Raw genomic sequence first — 17,005 nt, forward strand, 5'->3', positions numbered from 1 at the left:
TGGGTTTGAGCCCTCACACCCAAAGAAAAAAACTCAGACACTGGTGACTCACACCTATACTCCTGGCTACTTGGGAAGCTGAAGGATCACAGTTTGAGGACAGCCCAGGCAGAAAAGTTCACAAGACCACTTCTTAAGTGGGTGAAAATGAGATTTTACCTCATCTCACTACCATACAAATCAATGTCAGCTTCTCTTCAAAGCCCCCAAATTGCGGTCAGCATCTCCAACTACAGTGCCTTTGTTGTGTGTGGGGCACTCCCTCTGGCCAAAACACTCCCTCTGTATGCCTTGGCTATTTCTGCTTCTGCGGTGGTAAGGTTGCATGTCACCTCCAAAGAGCCTCTCCTGTCCTGCTTACCTGCCGTATCATTCTTTTACAAAAACCTAATCCTTGATAGCTCTGATCAGTGCCCCAGTACACACAAGGTGTAACATGTGTTAAGTCAGATTCATTAGTAGAGAATATGAACACCACTAAGGCCAAAAAGAAAGGGATATGACCAAACACTAAGCACAGACAAAATTACCCCAGGGGGTATCCACAGAACAGGACAATGTGGCAGGCAAGAATTAGTTGCCTCCCTTCTTTTCTTACCTCTGCTCCTGAGAAGGCTCTTCCCCATCGTCTTCAGAATCGCCCTATTGAAAAAGAAGATATTTTAACACCTGTTCCAAAGGAACACAAGCCAACCATAACAGCTCAACTCTCCAATGACAGCAAGAGTGGGTAGCACACTATCCCAATAGGTATTTAGTGAAGACTTTTATTCTATACATTGGCAAGTTAAATTTAGCTCTTCTGGTTTAAAAAAAAAAAAAAAAAAAACGTAAAAATTCTACCAGCTGGGGCTGGAAACATAGCCTAGTGCTAGAGTGCTAGCCTCATATACATGAAGCCCTGGGTTCAATTCCTCAGCACCACACATACAGAAAAAGCCAGAAGTAGCACTGTGGCTCAAGTGATAGAGTGCTAGCTTGGAGCAAAAAGAAGCCACAGATAGTGCTCAGGCCCTGAGTCCAAGCCCCAGGACTGGAAAAAAAAAAAAAAAAAAAGCAGGTGCTGGTGGCTCATGCCTATAATCCTAGCTACTCAGGAGGCTGAGATCCAAGGATCATGGTTCCAAGCCAGCCTGGGGAGGAAAGTCTATGAGACTCTTGTCTCTAATTAATCACAGAAAAACCCAGAAGTGGCACTAGTGGAAGAGCACTGGCCTTGAGCAAAAGAAGCACAAGGACAGTACTCGACACCAGAACTGGAGGGAAAAAATTTTCTACCAGTTTAAAAACCACAGCCTAAACCTAATTTCAAAATGAGTCACACATCACTTCTCTTCAAGAATCTTTTTTTTTAACATTTAAGTTTAATCACCTAAGATAAAAGTTGGATGCTAATTAAAATCCCCAAGTATAGAAGACATAATTCTGTTCAGCTCAGAATCCTCTTAATGAATACCTGATATATTTTGACATCAATGTAAAATAGGCTGGTAATTTTGTAAATTACATAAATACCACACTTAAAAGCTCTTCCGAAATCATCTGCCGGGCTTACTGGGTAGAAATCTGACCTTGCATAATGTAGGTCAGGGTAAAAAGAGTGACTGATTGAAACACAAGAAGGGGCTCTGGAAACAGAAACCAGAGGCCAAGGACACACACACACACACACCAGAGGCCAAGGATACACACACACACACACACACACACACACACACACACACACAAAATACACTTTGCTAGGCAGTCAAGTTCAGCCCGCATTACTGTTTCTTGAAGGTCCCCAGTGCTGGCCTCTAAGACCTGGACCTTGTGGTTCCACCAACTTCTCCATTCTGTCTTGAGAAGCCTCATGGCCCAGGTTCCTCTGCACTAAGCCTCAGCATAAGCCACCCTGAACCCCAAATCTGGTACCCTGTCCCAAACTACAACGCCATCATTTTATTTCCCCAACACCAAGAACCATGTGCTTTGCTTCCAAGTCCTAAGCCCATGTCTTCTAGGGTAGACTTAAAATTCAGTCCTATTTCCAAATGTTCCTGGACATATAAACTGTCTCAAGCTCTGTTTCCTATAAATAGCTATGGTACTCATGTTAGTTATCAATGTGGGGCGGGAGGGCTGCTGAGTGGCTTCAGTTAGTCCCCCCTCCCTCTCTGCTGAGGGCAGCCGAACACACTTGTCCCCTGGCAATCTTTAGGGTCACCTTGCTCTCTTCCCTTCAGACCTGCCCATCCTTTGTCCTCCATTCCTTCTGCCAGCCAGTATTACCCACACTTCAGTGTCCTAAGCCAGGGTTTGCAAGGCACACAGAGTTTTCTTCTTCACTTTGCCCCTGCTGGCCTCACCAGTCCTGAGCATCATAGCAGAACCCACCCTTCCTCCACATCTGCTGTTCTCGCTGCCAATGTGGAAGGGACCCAGTACTCAACGCGCAGTGAGGACAGATGTGATCCCAGCCCTAAGGCTGAGATAGGACAACCAGTGCCAGGCCAGTCTGGTCTACATGGAAAGACCTTGTCTTAACAAAGAATAAAACCACGATGGGACCTCGGTGTTGGTTACATATACACCAGGTTCTCTCATGACAGGTCAGCGTAGCCCCAGCACAGGCCCTAACTAACATACATGCTCCTTCCCTCGCCAAGCTCACTGAAGCAGGCTTCGGCTCCGATGTAAAAACTGAACTACATTGTCTACCATGTGAGGCTCTGAGCTAGGTCTAGTCACACCCAGTTCCATGCTGTCTCCAGACATAGTTGTCAAAGGAAGCAACCAAATCCTCTAATTCTTCATCCTCTCTTGATAGTGTCTCAGGGCCTTTGCAACTGCTATTCCAATTCCCTCTATGCTTTCAGGGGACAGCTCAAATATGGCCTTCTGAAAGTGGGCTACTTTGACCTCTTAAATTAACAGGGAAACGCTCATCACTACCCCATCCTGCTGCCATGTTACATGTATGCTCTTTGAACAAACTGCGTAACTCAAAATTAATGCTGTCTTGCTCATTCCCCCCATACCTTCATTTAGACTGCAAGTGCCACACAGGAAGCTGCTTCTGTTTACTGTAGCATCCCCTACACCTGAAATCATGCTTAGCTCGCAGATACGCTGAGTAAATGTCTTGAGAGATGAACATAATCCGTCTCTCTTTAGTTCTACTGAACAAAACTAGTTTTGAAACTTCATTAAGCCATTTTTTTCCAAATCAAAACAGAATAATAAAGTTCTTTTCCTCTGCTTGAAGAGCAGCATTTTCATCACCACGGCATTGTTTTTTCTGGGTATGCTATGACTATGTCAAGTAATGTCATGGCCCAAAGCTCAGGATCTGGAGCTAACACTTCACTGGGTTCAAGTCCCACTACCACTTTCTTATTGCTCTGTGCCTGTTTCTGCACCCGTAAAAATCAGGTAGTAATACAATGAGAGTTTTTACTGCACCAATAGGAGTTAATGCTCTTAGAGCGCTTAAGGGATGTTGGCAGGGCTCAACCCATGTCAGCAATGTTGATAATGCAAGGAGATTAAACCAAAAATAAACCTCTATGACAAAATGATTTCCAAATACTAGCCAATGATTCATGACTGGAGCAGCAAGCTATTATTACATATCACAGTACCTGAGATGATAAAAAGAACCTAGATACCATTTCCTATTTCACTTTCTACCAGTTTCCATTACCTCTACCTCAGACTTCAGAGACAAAAATCAACAAGCTATGGTTACTGTTTTGTTTTGGCTTTAAGTCAGGGCCTGTGTGCTGTCCCTGAGCTGGGCTCGTGCCCTACCACTTTGAGCCAAAGCTCCAGTTCTGGTTCTCTGGTGGTTAATTGGAGATAAGAGCTTTGTGGGTGGAGCACCAGGGGCTCCTGCCAGCAATCTTAGCTACTCGGGAGGCTGACATCTGAGGATCATGCTGGGCAGGAAAGTCTGTGACACATCTCTAATTAACCTAGAAAACCAGAAGAAGTGCTCAAAGTGGTAGAGTGCTAGCCTTGAATGAAAAAGCTCAGGGATGGCACCCAGGCTCTTAGTTCAAATCCCACGACCACCACCAACAACAACAAAAGAAGGAGGGGCTGGGAACACAGCCTAGTGGGAGAACGCTTGCCTAGCATACACAAAGCCTTGGGTTCGATTCCTCAGCACCACATAAACAGGAAAAGCCGGAAGTGGCGAGGAAGCTCAAGTGGCAGAGTGCTAGCTTTGAGCAAAAAGAAGCCAGGCACAGTGCTCAGGCCCTGAGTCCAAGCCCCAGGACTGGGGAAAAAACAAAAAAAGGAGTCTAGACTTTCCTGCCCAGGTTGGCTTTGAACCACGATCCTCAGATCTCAGACTCCAGAGTAGCTAGGATTATAGGTGTTAGCCACCAGTGCCCAGCAAGACATGGTATTTTTTTGGCCAGTCCTGGGCCTTGGACTCAGGGCCTGAGCACTGTCCCTGGCTTCTTCCTGCTCAAGGCTAGCACTCTGCCACTTGAGCCACAGCGCCACTTCTGGCCGTTTTCTGTATATGTGGTGCTGGGGAATTGAACCCAGGGCCTCGTGTGTCCGAGGCAGGCACTCTTGCCACTAGGCCATATCCCCAGCCCAAGACATGGTATTTTTAAAGGCAGAAATTTTCTTCTTCACCCTTGGATCCCAGGGGTTCAAGGCCAGACCAAAGCTTATTGTCCCATGAACAAAGCCAGCCCAAACCAATTGGGTTCCAAGCACATGCTGCAGAGTACTTCTCCTAGTCAGCTCCATCTGCATGTCTGTACCCCAGATTTGCCAAGAAGGGCCAACAGGAGTGTGTCTTCTCATACAAGTTCAAAGAGATTCTAGGCCAACCTTCTTGCTGCTGGGACTGATACAAAAATGTGGTTCTTAAGCAGTAAGAGGAAATCAATAGGCATTTCAACTGCTTCAGCAGGACTGTCTGGCTCAGGTCATAACTAGAGAAGTGGGGAAAGATACTGGTAATTCCCTCAGCCCCACTGGAAAGACCTGCAGAGTTCTGGGCCTTCAACAGGGCTCCCAAGCCAGCCTCAGTGGTCGACTCTCACAAGGGAGCTGTGGCAATAAGCACACACAAGGCAGAACAAAAAATTGACAAACTCAAGATACTTAGGCAACTCAGAGGAGAAAAAGGTGATGAACCAACTGCAGGTTAGGAGACAGGCAAGACCAGCCCGGAGCCACCAGCAGGCAAATAACCTAATGGGCTCACCTGGCCAAGATCAGGCAGGGTCCCAGAGTAGTGAGCTGAATAGAAGACTGCAGCTCACCCAGGACTTCAATCACAAGGAATCACAAACAGATTGAAGGAAGTAAGAAGGTACACAAAGCTGCACCCTGTACACAAGTTACCGCTTGGCCTCTGGATCATGGCCCTTTGGAGTCAGACAGGAGAACTTACAGTAAGTTTAAGAAAGAGGGAAAGAGGTCTTTTTTTGGAGGGGGGAGGGGGATTGAGATGTTTAACTTGAGGCCTTCACACTTGATAGCCAAATACTGTTATGCTCCTAGCCCTTTTTACTTATTTTTCAGATAGGGTCTTGAATTTTTGCCCAGGCCAACTCAGACCACAATCTGCTTACCTTCACCTTTCCAGTAGCTAGGATTACAGGCATGAGTCACAATGCCTGGCCCTAACTACAGTTTTTATGTTAATGCATCAAATAATTTTATATAACAGAAGTAATTATAAAAAGATCTGAATGCAGATCTGCAAAGCTGGGTCTGGGTGAACACAAGCCTAGCACACAAGGCCCTGGGTTCTACCAACTCAACTCCTCCGAAGCAGGAAATCGGTTCATGTTTTCAATGACCAAGTCTATGGTTCAGCTGAGAGACGACCAATGTGATAGCTAACTATATAAGGTGCTCACTGAGCTCAAGGCACTTAATCCTCATGAAATCAGCCCCATCGTTCCTCCACACTACAAGTGGAAAATCAGAAAAAAAGCTGAACTTAGGGAGTGGTACTATAGCTCAGTCGTAGACTGTGTGCTTAGCGTTTTTCAGGTCCTGCATTCAAGAGAGCAAGGACTCATCAAGATTCATACCCAGGACACCTGATCATAGACAAATGTTTGGCAATTCGTAACAGTCAACTGTTTATATATGATTTTATTGATGCCTAGTTATTCATACTCTTAATTACTTAGAGGCCCATCAGAAAAGGAAAAATCAACAGTATACACAAAGTTAAGATATTGTACAAATGGTCATATCTTCTATCTGTTCCTGTTTCACCTGATGAATCTTTAGGGTTCTCGAAGCCATTTTTCCGTCCATAAGAACTAAAGGTGCAAGCTACTGACTAGTTAAGCAGAAAAACATTCAAATTTAAGTAACTCCTATAAATATTCTCTTTTCAACAGACACCTTAAACACACACAAGAAAACTTCTGGAAAAAAATTCAAAATACTTTGAAAAGAACTCCCTAGGGCTGGGGATGTAGCTTAGCAGTAGAGTGCTTGCCTAGCATGCATGAAGCCCTGGGTTCAATTCCTCAGTACCACATAAAGAAGCCAGAAGTGGCACTATGTCTCAAAGGTGCTACCCTTGAGCAAAAGAAGCTTAAAAACAGTGCTCAGGCCCTGAGTTCAAGCCTCAGGACTGGCCAAAAAAAAAAAAAAGACGAAACAAAAACTCCTTAAAAATAACTTCCAAGATGCAAAGTATTGGTAGTTTACGGACCATGGTTCAAAGCCAACACGGGCAGGAAAATTAAATACCTTAAAACTGGAAATAGAAGTGAAGCTGTGGCTCAATGTGGTAGAGTGCTACCCTTGAGCACAAATAGGCTCAAGGACAGCACCCAAGCCCTGAGTTCAAGCCCCATGACTGACCAAAAGAAAGAAAAACACTTCCTTCCGAACCCTCTGCAGCTATAAGACAGGTATGTACTCCTTGCCCTGTCCAGGCGTGTGCACAGTAGGATAGGTTCTAAAAGGTTTACTGAAAGACAGAATTCTGAAAATTATTTTGAATAGTTTCACTTTCATTATAGCTTTGGTTAAAAGTTTGACTATCAATGCCTCCATAGTACATGCTCTATAAAGACAGCTTCTCAATCGTTTTTATCTAAACAAACTGTATTACCCAAACAAATCTAACCTGAAATTAAGCATTTTCTAAAATAACCCTGAGCCTAGAAAATAATTAATGCTACCACAGACCTTGGCATTTTCATCTCTAGGCATTGTGACTATGTCTTCCACTAACGCTTTAACAATAAGAATCTGTAATTTTCTTTCCTTTTAGTCTAACCAGCTAAGAGGTGCAGACTGGAGATGAGTAAAAACGTTCATGCATATACACACTAGCACTTAACAAGGGTGGTTTTGCTCCTCTTGGAAATGTCTGCAGACACTGGGGGAGGGGGAGGCTAGGGCCAGGTATGGTAGCAAACATGGTAGTCCCAAATAATTCAAGAGGTGGAGGAAGTAGGCTCACTGGAGCCCAGAATTTTGAAGGTAAGACCATGACTCAAAAAAAATAAATACAAATTAAAAAGCAGTAGGGGACTGGGGGTATGGGAAAGAAGTGTCAATAATATCCAACATTTATCAAGTACTGTTCAAGGTCCTATATTTTACCAGACTGCCACAACAAAAAAATTCTCCAGCCTGAAACATCACTCATGCAACTATAGAGCAATTTCAATATTCACAAAGACAACAATCTTTAAGGTACACCGAGTGATAAATGTGGTTCTCTAAACAGGATTACCAGCAACAATTTCTACTTTGTTTTTAGCTTTCTGTATTTTCCAAACCTTGAACATCAAATAAGACATGTTATTTACATTCAAGGGGGGGGATCATCTTGGGGATAAACTGGGAAACGGGTCTCATAAAGCCTGCAGCCCTTCGGGAAAGGGAAATTTTTGTTACTAAACTCCCCTCTCTGCCTTGAAACTGTTATTCATTAGTCCTGGTCAAAACGGCGATTTCAGATATCTCAAAACCAGAAATCTCAATGCTTCACAGGAGAAAGAAAGCTGACACATAAAACGGTACTACCCTAATCTCCAGTGAAGTTACAGCTCGACACTCTATGTTTTGAACCTTGCCACCAACATGGGAAGTAATAACAGCACACAGACTGACTACTTATTCTCTTATCATTCAACACACACACACACACACCCCCAAAATGCATTCTTGGGTCCTTTTTGCTGGGCTGGTCAACCACAGCGATGCAGCCATGTGATACTTAAACATGTACCTTTGCAAACCAATGAGTATTTCTTGTATACAAGTGAAATCTTCCTTACAAGACAAAAAGCTTGGTAGCACTGCCTCTGTGGCAGCACAAAGTGCTCCATGCTAGATTCCCAATAAAGTCTCCATAATTATTTTTCCCGCATGCAATCATCGGTGGAGCAGGGCCGTGAAAGTCAAGTTCTTAAGTAGGTAAATTCTAACAGGAATGAAAGGCACTTGGAAAAAATCCAAGATTCCCATCCTTTAAAGTCCTATCTTCATCCCCAAAGCTACTTAACGCTAATGGCAAGTACCACTCACCAACATTCATGAGATCAATACTCCCGTGGTGCCCAACCCTCGGGTCCCTGGCCATCCACCAGGCACCAGCCGGCTTGGAGAGAGTAGTGCCTCCCCCTCCACCCCACCCCACCCCACCCCACCCCGGGATCACTGGCCAGCTGAGAAGTGGGAGCAGTGGCTGGCTGGACACAGCCCCGTTGGGGTGGCCTGGGCTCCCCACTTCTGAACTCAGGGCGGCCAGACTGTTGCCCTGTCACATGGCCCGGAGAAGCTGCCAGGTGTTCAGGCTGGGCGACCGTTTATTTGCCTTGCAAAGTGGCCTGGGCCGGTGCGCGGCCTTCCCCCGCCCCCCCCCCACGCCGGCCCCCCGCGCGCGCGTGCCCTGTCACCTGGCCGTCCTCACCTGGGTGGGCAGCAGGAGTTCCCCTTCCTCGGCCTGCCACAGCTCCACCACGTTCGGCAAGGGCTCGATCGCTGCACCGACGACCAAAAAAATAAACAAACAAACAACAAAACACACACACACCGAGTTGTTCATGCACGGAAAAGAAACGCTTCCTGTTTCCCCAGCCGGCCCCCCTCGGTGCCACCCGCCTCCCCAAAACCAGTCTCCGTCCCGCCTCAGCGCAGGCTCCCCCCGCCACCCCCACCCCCTCCGCGCGAGGGGCGAGCCGAGGAGGGGAAAACACAAAGGTGGAGCCCCGCCGAGGTGGAAGGCGAGGGCGCCCCGGGGCCGGGGGTCCCGGGGGCGGCCGGGCGGAGGGAACAAAGCTGCAGGAAGCCGGGCCGCCGCGGGGCCCCGGCGCGCCACACAAAGCGGGGGCTGCGCTCGGGGCGCCCGGGCCCGCGCACAAAGGCTCCGGGGCGTGCGCGGCTAGCGGTCCCCGAGCCCCGCGACGCCCGCCCCGGGGGGCTCCGGGCTGGAGGACCTCGGCGCCCCCGCCGCCCGCGGCCCCTCACAGATCTCCAGAGCTCCCCCCCCCCGACACACACACACCCCCAGAGGGAAGGGAAGCGGACCCCCGCGGCGCCGGGCTGACCTTGTCCCTGAGCCCCTCCCGGGCGGCAGCAGGGCAGCAGGACCTGGAAGACGCCCAGCAGGAGGTTCACGGCCGCGGCGGTGCGGCGGCCGCCGCCGGGCTGCGGGCGTCGGAGCCCCGCCATGCTGGTGGTGCTCGCCTCCTCTCCGGTGGCTCGCTCTCCGCCTCGCTCGCTCGCTCGCTGGCGCCCCGTCCGCCTCGCCGCGCCCCGGGCCCGCCCCCGCGCCGCCCGCCACGCCCCGCGCCGCCCCCGCCGCCGCCGCCGCCGCTGCTGCTGCTGCCGCTCGGCCGGGGGCGCGCCGCTGGCTCGGAGCGCGTGTGCGCCGCCGAGGGGGCGTGGCCAGGCGGGCCACCGAGGGGGCGTGGCGGGGGCGTGGCCCGAGGCGTGGCCGGGCGGAACGCCGCGGGGCGCGCGGTGGGGCGGGGGACGTGGACAATGCGAGCGCACGCGGGCCCGGCGCGCAGCACGTGGCGGGGCTCGGGCCCCGCAGCAACCTCGCCCGGGCCGGGGGGGGGGGGTGGGGGGGGGGACGGCTCTGTCACCGGGCGCGGCCTCCCCGGCAGCCCACTTGGGTCGAGGGCATGCGCTCGAACTTCCCGACGGCCCTCCCCCTGCCCACCCCACCCCCTCCCCGCGCCTTGTGGGTGGCACACGTGCCGCGGACCGGACAGGACGGCACCCTCGGGGCAGGGCAGGGCGGAGGCGAGGGGCCTTGCACAGGGTGGCAGTGGAAACGCGAGCGCAGCCGCAGGGCCACGGCCACTCGGGCGGCGAGGATATCCGGTGGCTGCGAGAGTCTGTCATTTGGAATAAAATGCGCTCCCGGGGGCCCCCGGAGGCCGACCGCGGCGCCGCGTGGCGGTGGCCGCGGGCCAGGCCGGCACAGGTGGCGAAGCCTCCCGGGCGCGGGGGGTGGGCAGGGGGGAGGGCGCCATCCCGCGGACAGCGCCGCGGAGCTCCATTGTGTGTGTGTGTAGTGGTGAGCAAGACCAATGTGCTACCACCTGAGCCACAGCCCCGCTCCAGCTTTTTGCTGGTTAATCGGGAGAGAAGCGGCTCACGGCTTTCCCGGGTCTGGCTTTGAACCAGGATCCTCAGACAGCGGCCTCCTAGGTAGCTAGGATTAGATGATGGGTCCAATTCTTTCTCAGCCTTACATTGTTTTCTCTTAAATGAATGTTCCGCCTTTCCCAGAGATAGGATGAACAAGAGTTTACTCTGGAATGCTTTGATTTACCTGGAGTGTTATTCATACTCTAGTTGGTTGGCTGTTCCAGAGTCGCGCTTGTATGAAATTCGGAGAGCTTGAGCTCTATAGCATGGAAGGGATAGGCATACCTGTCTGCTTACATTGATCCTTTTATTTAATTGCAACTGGTGCCTTGCAGTCTAGACTATGGAAAAATGGTGGTTACGTAGCAAGACCTACTGGAGAAGACCAACAAGGAATTACAGACCCTCAGCCCGTATACAGTGCTGTGGGTTAAATTGCCTCACTCCTTGGCCAGATGTAACCTTTGAGATTAACATGAATATAAATTGTAGGTATGAATAAGGCATTTCGCATTGTCCAACTTGAGCATCTCCAACTATTCCTTAGGGTTTTTTGTTGTTGTTGTTTTCTGTGTTCCTTTCTAACCTCTTCCTTGAGCAAACTCTCCATTCCCATCCCGACACGCCCTTTTACACTCTGCATTTAATCTCACCAGGTTTGCATTTGCCCCTTGGACTGTGAAAGTCCCTCAGTATGGCACGGTACCTGCCCTGGCCTGAAGGCGTGCCTTGCCTAGTAGATGCTGAGTTCCTGCTTCAGCCCTGAAGGGGGAAAAATGGTTTTTAAATGAAAGTTCTCTTATAAGGCCAATTTACTCTCTGCTAATTTCAAGTCTGATTATGACTGAGAGGAAAACAAACATCCATGAATTCACAGGTCATATTAAACAGTTCTGTTTTGTTTTGGTGCCTGTACCGGGGCTTGAACTCAGGGCATAGGTGCTGTCCCTTAGGGTTTTTTTTAAAAGGCTAGTGCTCTACCACTGGAGCCAGAAGCTCTCACTCCCAGCTTTTTGCTGGCTGATTGGAGATAAGACTCTTCATGTGATTTACTGTCCAGGATGGCTTTGAACCATGGTCTTCAGATCTCAACTTCCTGAATGCTAGGATTATAGGTGCACAGTTATAAACCACCAGCACCTGGCTTAGTACAGTTTTGATTTAAAAAAAAAAAAAAAAGATGAGCTGGGTGCTGGTGACTTACATGTATCCACCTATAATTATAGCTACTCAGGGGGCTGATATCTGAAGATTAAGGTCCAAAGCCAAGCCAGGCAGGAAAGTCCTGAAAGTCTAACTCCAATTAACTACTAGAAAACTGGAAACAGAGCTGTGGCTCAAGTGATAGAGCACTAGCCTTGAGCAGAAAAGCTCAGTGACCGCACCTAGGCCCTGAGTTCAAGCCCCAGGAACCACAAAAAAAAAAAAAAAAAAAGACATGATGTAGCCTGTTCTCAATGGCTCATGCCTGTAATCTTAACTACTCAGCAGGCTGAGATATAAGGATTGCCAACTCTGGGCAGGAATGGCTGGGAGACCCTTATTTCCAATGAACCACCAAAAGGCCAGAAATGGATCTGTAGCTCAAGTGGTAGAGCACCAACCCTGAGTCAAAAAGTTCATGGACGGTGCCCAGACCCTGAGTTCAAGCACCAGATCTGCCCCCCACACACACACGTTAAAAACAAAAATGTTATGATGTAAAATTCTTCACTGATATTTAAATTACTTTTATCCTTTAACTAAGAAAGTCCCATAGTAACCATGAGTTACTAAGAAACTTAACTAAGAAAGTACCATAGAATCAATGAGAATAACGTGAAAGACAAAATAACTTGCTCAGAGCCACATTCAAATCTACTCTCATTTGATCTCCTACTGAAAGTTTTCAAGACTAGCCTGATTTTTTTTCCCAATTGTGGTCTTGCAAACTTTCCAAAGTGAGTATTGCTATTTTGGACGGTTGTTCATGACGCCAGAAGCAGGTATCTACAGGGCCATGGGCTTGGAGAGGGCTACAGCATTACACAGCTGTCTTCTTAGATAAATCTGACCTACTTAGCCTTCTCAGGAGGTATTTTTCCTGCTGACTCATAGACAACAGGAAAGTTACGGCCCACAAAACAGCATCCATATTTTGAAGCGAACTTGTTCTCCTATGTATGTGTGCTATATTTCCATTATACCCTTGGTCAGAAGTAGATAATGGGACAATATTAGAGCTGGAAAATTTGGGGAAATCACTTAATAGGCCAACTGCTTAATTTTACAGACTAGACTGAAGCCTAGAAAATATCTCAATTGATGGGCTCCTTTAAGTGCAGAATCTATGTATGTATGAATGGTAACTGAAGAAAATTTAAACATGAATTACACCAGTATGAAAAACATATACACAAGACTAAAGTCTCAGACACAAAGATGGTATCTTCATCAACTTTATTGCTTTTCATTTTATTTTCATATTGAGTATGTCAATTTTTTTGGTTAGAGCTACATAAGCTAAGACTTTAAAAAAAAAAAAAAGACAGGAGCTCAGCTTAGTGGTAGTGGACTTGCCTAGTATGCATGAGGCCTTGGGTTCAATTTCCTGCTACCAGGGGGAAAAAAGCACTTGTACATAGTTAAAATGACACTTGGTTTTAAATATGCATGATGTTAACCATGTTTTACCGGCTTTCACTCCTTTTTTGTTTGTTTACATTGTTTTGCTTTTGCTGGTCCTGGACCTGAAGGCCTAAGTGCTGTCACTTAGCTTTTTCAACTCCAGGCTAGCCCTCTACTACTTGAGCTACAGCTCCACTTCCAGCTTTTTGGTGGTTAATTGGAGATAAGAACTGCATGAACTTCGCTACCCAGGCTGGCTTTGAATCACGATCCTCAGATCACAGCCTCCCAAATCAAATTAGAGGCAGGATTACAGGCAGGAGCCACTGGCTCCTGGCTATTTATTTTTTAATGAATACAGGTGAAAACCACACGTCTACGAATACAAGTTACATCTCAACACATCCTACATAAAATTGACTGTGAAACGTTAAGCTCAAATCACTTGTCTAATGATTCGGAAAAGATTTGGCATGCACAAAGTATAAAGATTAAATGAGATAATATATAGTGAAAATCTGTTTATTAGGTAATCAATAAGTGCTAGAAATAGTGCTATCATTTATTCCTATTATGGAAGCCTGCTACATCTTTCATTAATGTGGTAAATTGAATCAAGTGGCCTATTATCACATCTTTTTATCAGATATGCTAAAAGGGAAATCATTCATGGAAATGAATTATGAATGAGATCTGCTGTTGACCCATCTATTTGCCCATTATTGGTCTTATCCTAATTGAAACAATAAAATCAACTCCTTCACTAAGACACCACCACCATCATTGCTGGGGTCAAAGAAAGCATGGGTCTATGTGTATGTAAGTGTGTGTGTTAGTACTGGGGCTTGAACTCAGACCCTTAGGTTTTTGCTCAAAGCTGGCACTTTACCAATTGAGCCACAGTTCCACTTCAAACTTTTTGGTGGTTAATTTGCGATAGGAGTCTCACAAACTTGGCGGCACCAGCTGTGCAGCCAACTGTGATCCTCAGATTTCAGCCTCCTGAATAGCTAGGCTGACAGGTGTGAGCCACTGGAGCTCAGCAACGAAATATTTGTAAGATGTCTATACTGAATAAACCGCATTCTGGCTACTGAGTGCTTCGTGATTCCAAAGTCAATCTTACATTCACAGAGGTAACCTTGATATATTAAGTCATATGAACTCATGCTTTTGTGGGAATTAGCCAAACTAACACCATATACCAACTACATAGCTAAGTAGGATGCTAGTGGAAGTATTTCAGCATTCATCTAACTTACCGAACTGTATGTTGCAGTCAGAGTTTTGGAAAACATGCTTTATGACCTTAGACAAGGCACTTCACTTCCCTGGGCCTCTTAAAATAAAGCCATAAAATGATATGGCCTTTAAGGTCCTTTCCATATCTAACCTTGAATGGTTTTCAGTTCTGACCTGATAGCTTGAAAGCAGGAAACTTGAACACTTAAAATCCATTGTTTTGTTTTGTTTTTTCTGCTTCAAAATTCACTGAGTAAAGCAACTTCACAGCTTCCTGAATCTGCGTGCTTTCAAATTACAGTCATGTTAGGTTTGGCACTTAAAGTTTAAATAAAAGACTGCCCGGTCAGCAGCAGGAGCCAGCTATTAGGAATGAGTGATAAAGGAAATCTGTTCTCTCCTTCCAACACCTGGGCCACTTGGCAAGACTTAGAGTCAGTGGAACTGAGTGCCAAATCTGTGAGCTCGTGGGCAAACTAACCTACCTGTTTTTCCGCTCTAAAAAATGGGGGAAACCACAGTCTGCTTCATAAGTTGAGGCAGAAAAACAAGTCAGAATAAATAGATGTGCTGAAGAGGTCACTGCCATACTAAGACTGGCAATAATGCAATGTGGTCATTTCCTGTGTGGCTCATATTGGTCATCCCAACTACTCAGGAGGCTGAGATCTTTTTTTTTTTTTTTTCCCCTGCCAGTCCTGGGCCTTGGACTCAGGGCCTGAGCACTGTCCCTGGCTTCTTTTTGCTCAAGGCTAGCACTCTGCCACTTGAGTCACAGCACCACTTCTGACCTTTTCTATATATGTGGTGCTGGGGAATCGAACCCAGGGCTTCATGCATTAGAGGCAAGCACCCTTGCCACTAGGCCATATCCCCAGCCCCAGGAGGCTGAGATCTGAGGATCACAGTTCAAAGTTGATGGGGCAGGAAAGCCCATGAGACTCTTATCTCCAATTAACCAGCAAAAACCTGGAAGTGGAGTTGTAACTTAAGCAGTAAAGTGCTAGCCGTGAGCAAAACAACAACAACAAAAAAGGACAGGGCAGCACCCAGAGTTCAAGCCCCAGGATTGGCACCAAAAACAACTAAAAAAACAAAAAAAAAACAAAAAAACAAAAAAAATGGGCTAGGTATAGTGGCTCTCATCTATAATCTCAATATAAAGTCAGCCAGGACCCTGTCTCAAAAGTAGGCTAGTGTGATGGCCTGCACCTGTCATCTCCACAGCTTAGGAGGTGTTAAGGAGGAGGATTTGGGTCTAAAGTCTACCTGGCAAAAACTCAAAATCCTATCTGAAAACCACTACAAGCAAAGGAAGAAGGGTGTGGCTCATCTGGCAGAGTGCTACCAGCCAGCATGGTGCCCTGCGTGCCAGCCCCAGCACTGCAAAACAAGCACAAGAAAAACAGAAAGAAAACCAACTCGCCATAAAGGGAGAAGACAGCGGTCTTGACCAAGGCAAAGGTTAGGAGCTAACCTCTCCCACGGTCCTGGAGGAACCAGAATTCAAACCCTGGCATTCTGGTCCCTGGCTGTGTGCTTATATCCTGGTAACTGGGGACTCTCTCTCTCTCTCTCTCTCTCTCTCTCTCTCTCTCCCTCCAATAGACTAAATTCAGCATGTGTATGTGTGTGCATGTGTGTAGCAGAGAACAAAATCATATTGTTAATTTACCAAGAAAGCCTGCTGAATTGTTATAAAGGATGCCCTCGCAATGGATGCAGAGAACGTGGCACCTGGTCCCACAGCATTTTAACCGAGAGCCCTCCCTCCGGAAAGAAGCCGCAGAGCATGAACTGGGGTGTTATCCAACTTCCCGTCCACATGCTGACTGGCTGTGGCAGACCCATGGAGAACAGGATCTATCACTCTAGGAAGAGAAAACAGTGCAGGAGGCAAACAGGACACCCAGCACACACCCCAAGGCAAGTGACTGCGAGCAGTTGTTCAGAGGTAATAGAAGGCAGCAAGTGTGGCTGGGGATATGGCCTAGTGGCAAGAGTGCTTGCCTCATATACATGAGGCCCTAGGTTCGATTCCCCAGCACCACATATACAGAAAATGGCCAGAAGTGGCGCTGTGGCTCAAGTGGTAGAGTGCTAGCCTTGAGCAAGAAGAAGCCAGGGACAGTGCTCAGGCCCTGAGTCCAAGCCCCAGGACTGGCCAAAAAAAAAAAAAAAAAAAAAAAGAAGGCAGCAAGGCCTGGGAGAAAGCAGAGCAAAGAGACAGAACCCCAAACAACAGCGGCATAAACCCCCTTTGCAGGGGGGAAACGGAGGGAAGGCTTCAGCAACACAGTAGCCTTCAGAAGACTTCTGCCTTCTTGAAAAGTAGTGGGAAATGCTGCAAGGCAGAGAGAAAATAATACAGATGGGGGGAAACACTGGGAGCTTCCATCCCAGCTGGCTCTGTGCTCCCCAGGCCTGCCTACAATGCTTGCTCTGTGTGAGCACAGTAAACTGATGTGGTGTGATAGAGTTGAAGGTTGAAAGGAAGTGAATTGCTAGGAACAGTAGGTGAGGAAATAATATGTGCAGACTACAACAGTGACAACAA

At 47.5% G+C, this 17,005-nt stretch overlaps 1 protein-coding gene across 9 annotated transcripts in view; it reads right to left on the reverse strand.

Moving 5' to 3' along the window:
* Tmem131l (transmembrane 131 like) overlaps window positions 1-9,721 on the reverse strand; it is a 121,438-nt gene extending 111,717 nt beyond the window's left edge. For 8 of the 9 annotated variants that reach the window (XM_048333811.1, XM_048333809.1, XM_048333814.1 and 5 more), the window contains exons 1-3: window positions 9,546-9,721; window positions 8,909-8,979; window positions 599-642 (exon numbers count right to left, since the gene is read on the reverse strand). In XM_048333811.1, the coding sequence (XP_048189768.1) occupies window positions 599-642; window positions 8,909-8,979; window positions 9,546-9,669 (239 nt within the window). In that variant the 5' untranslated portion in view covers window positions 9,670-9,721. Of the gene's footprint in view, window positions 1-598; window positions 643-8,908; window positions 9,072-9,545 lie in introns of those variants that run through there. The other variant, XM_048333813.1, reaches the window with a different exon arrangement.
* Window positions 9,722-17,005: the final 7,284 nt, after the last annotated feature.

The sequence above is a fragment of the Perognathus longimembris genome, chromosome 24 (assembly GCF_023159225.1).
Source record: "Perognathus longimembris pacificus isolate PPM17 chromosome 24, ASM2315922v1, whole genome shotgun sequence".
Classification (NCBI taxonomy): domain Eukaryota; kingdom Metazoa; phylum Chordata; class Mammalia; order Rodentia; family Heteromyidae; genus Perognathus; species Perognathus longimembris.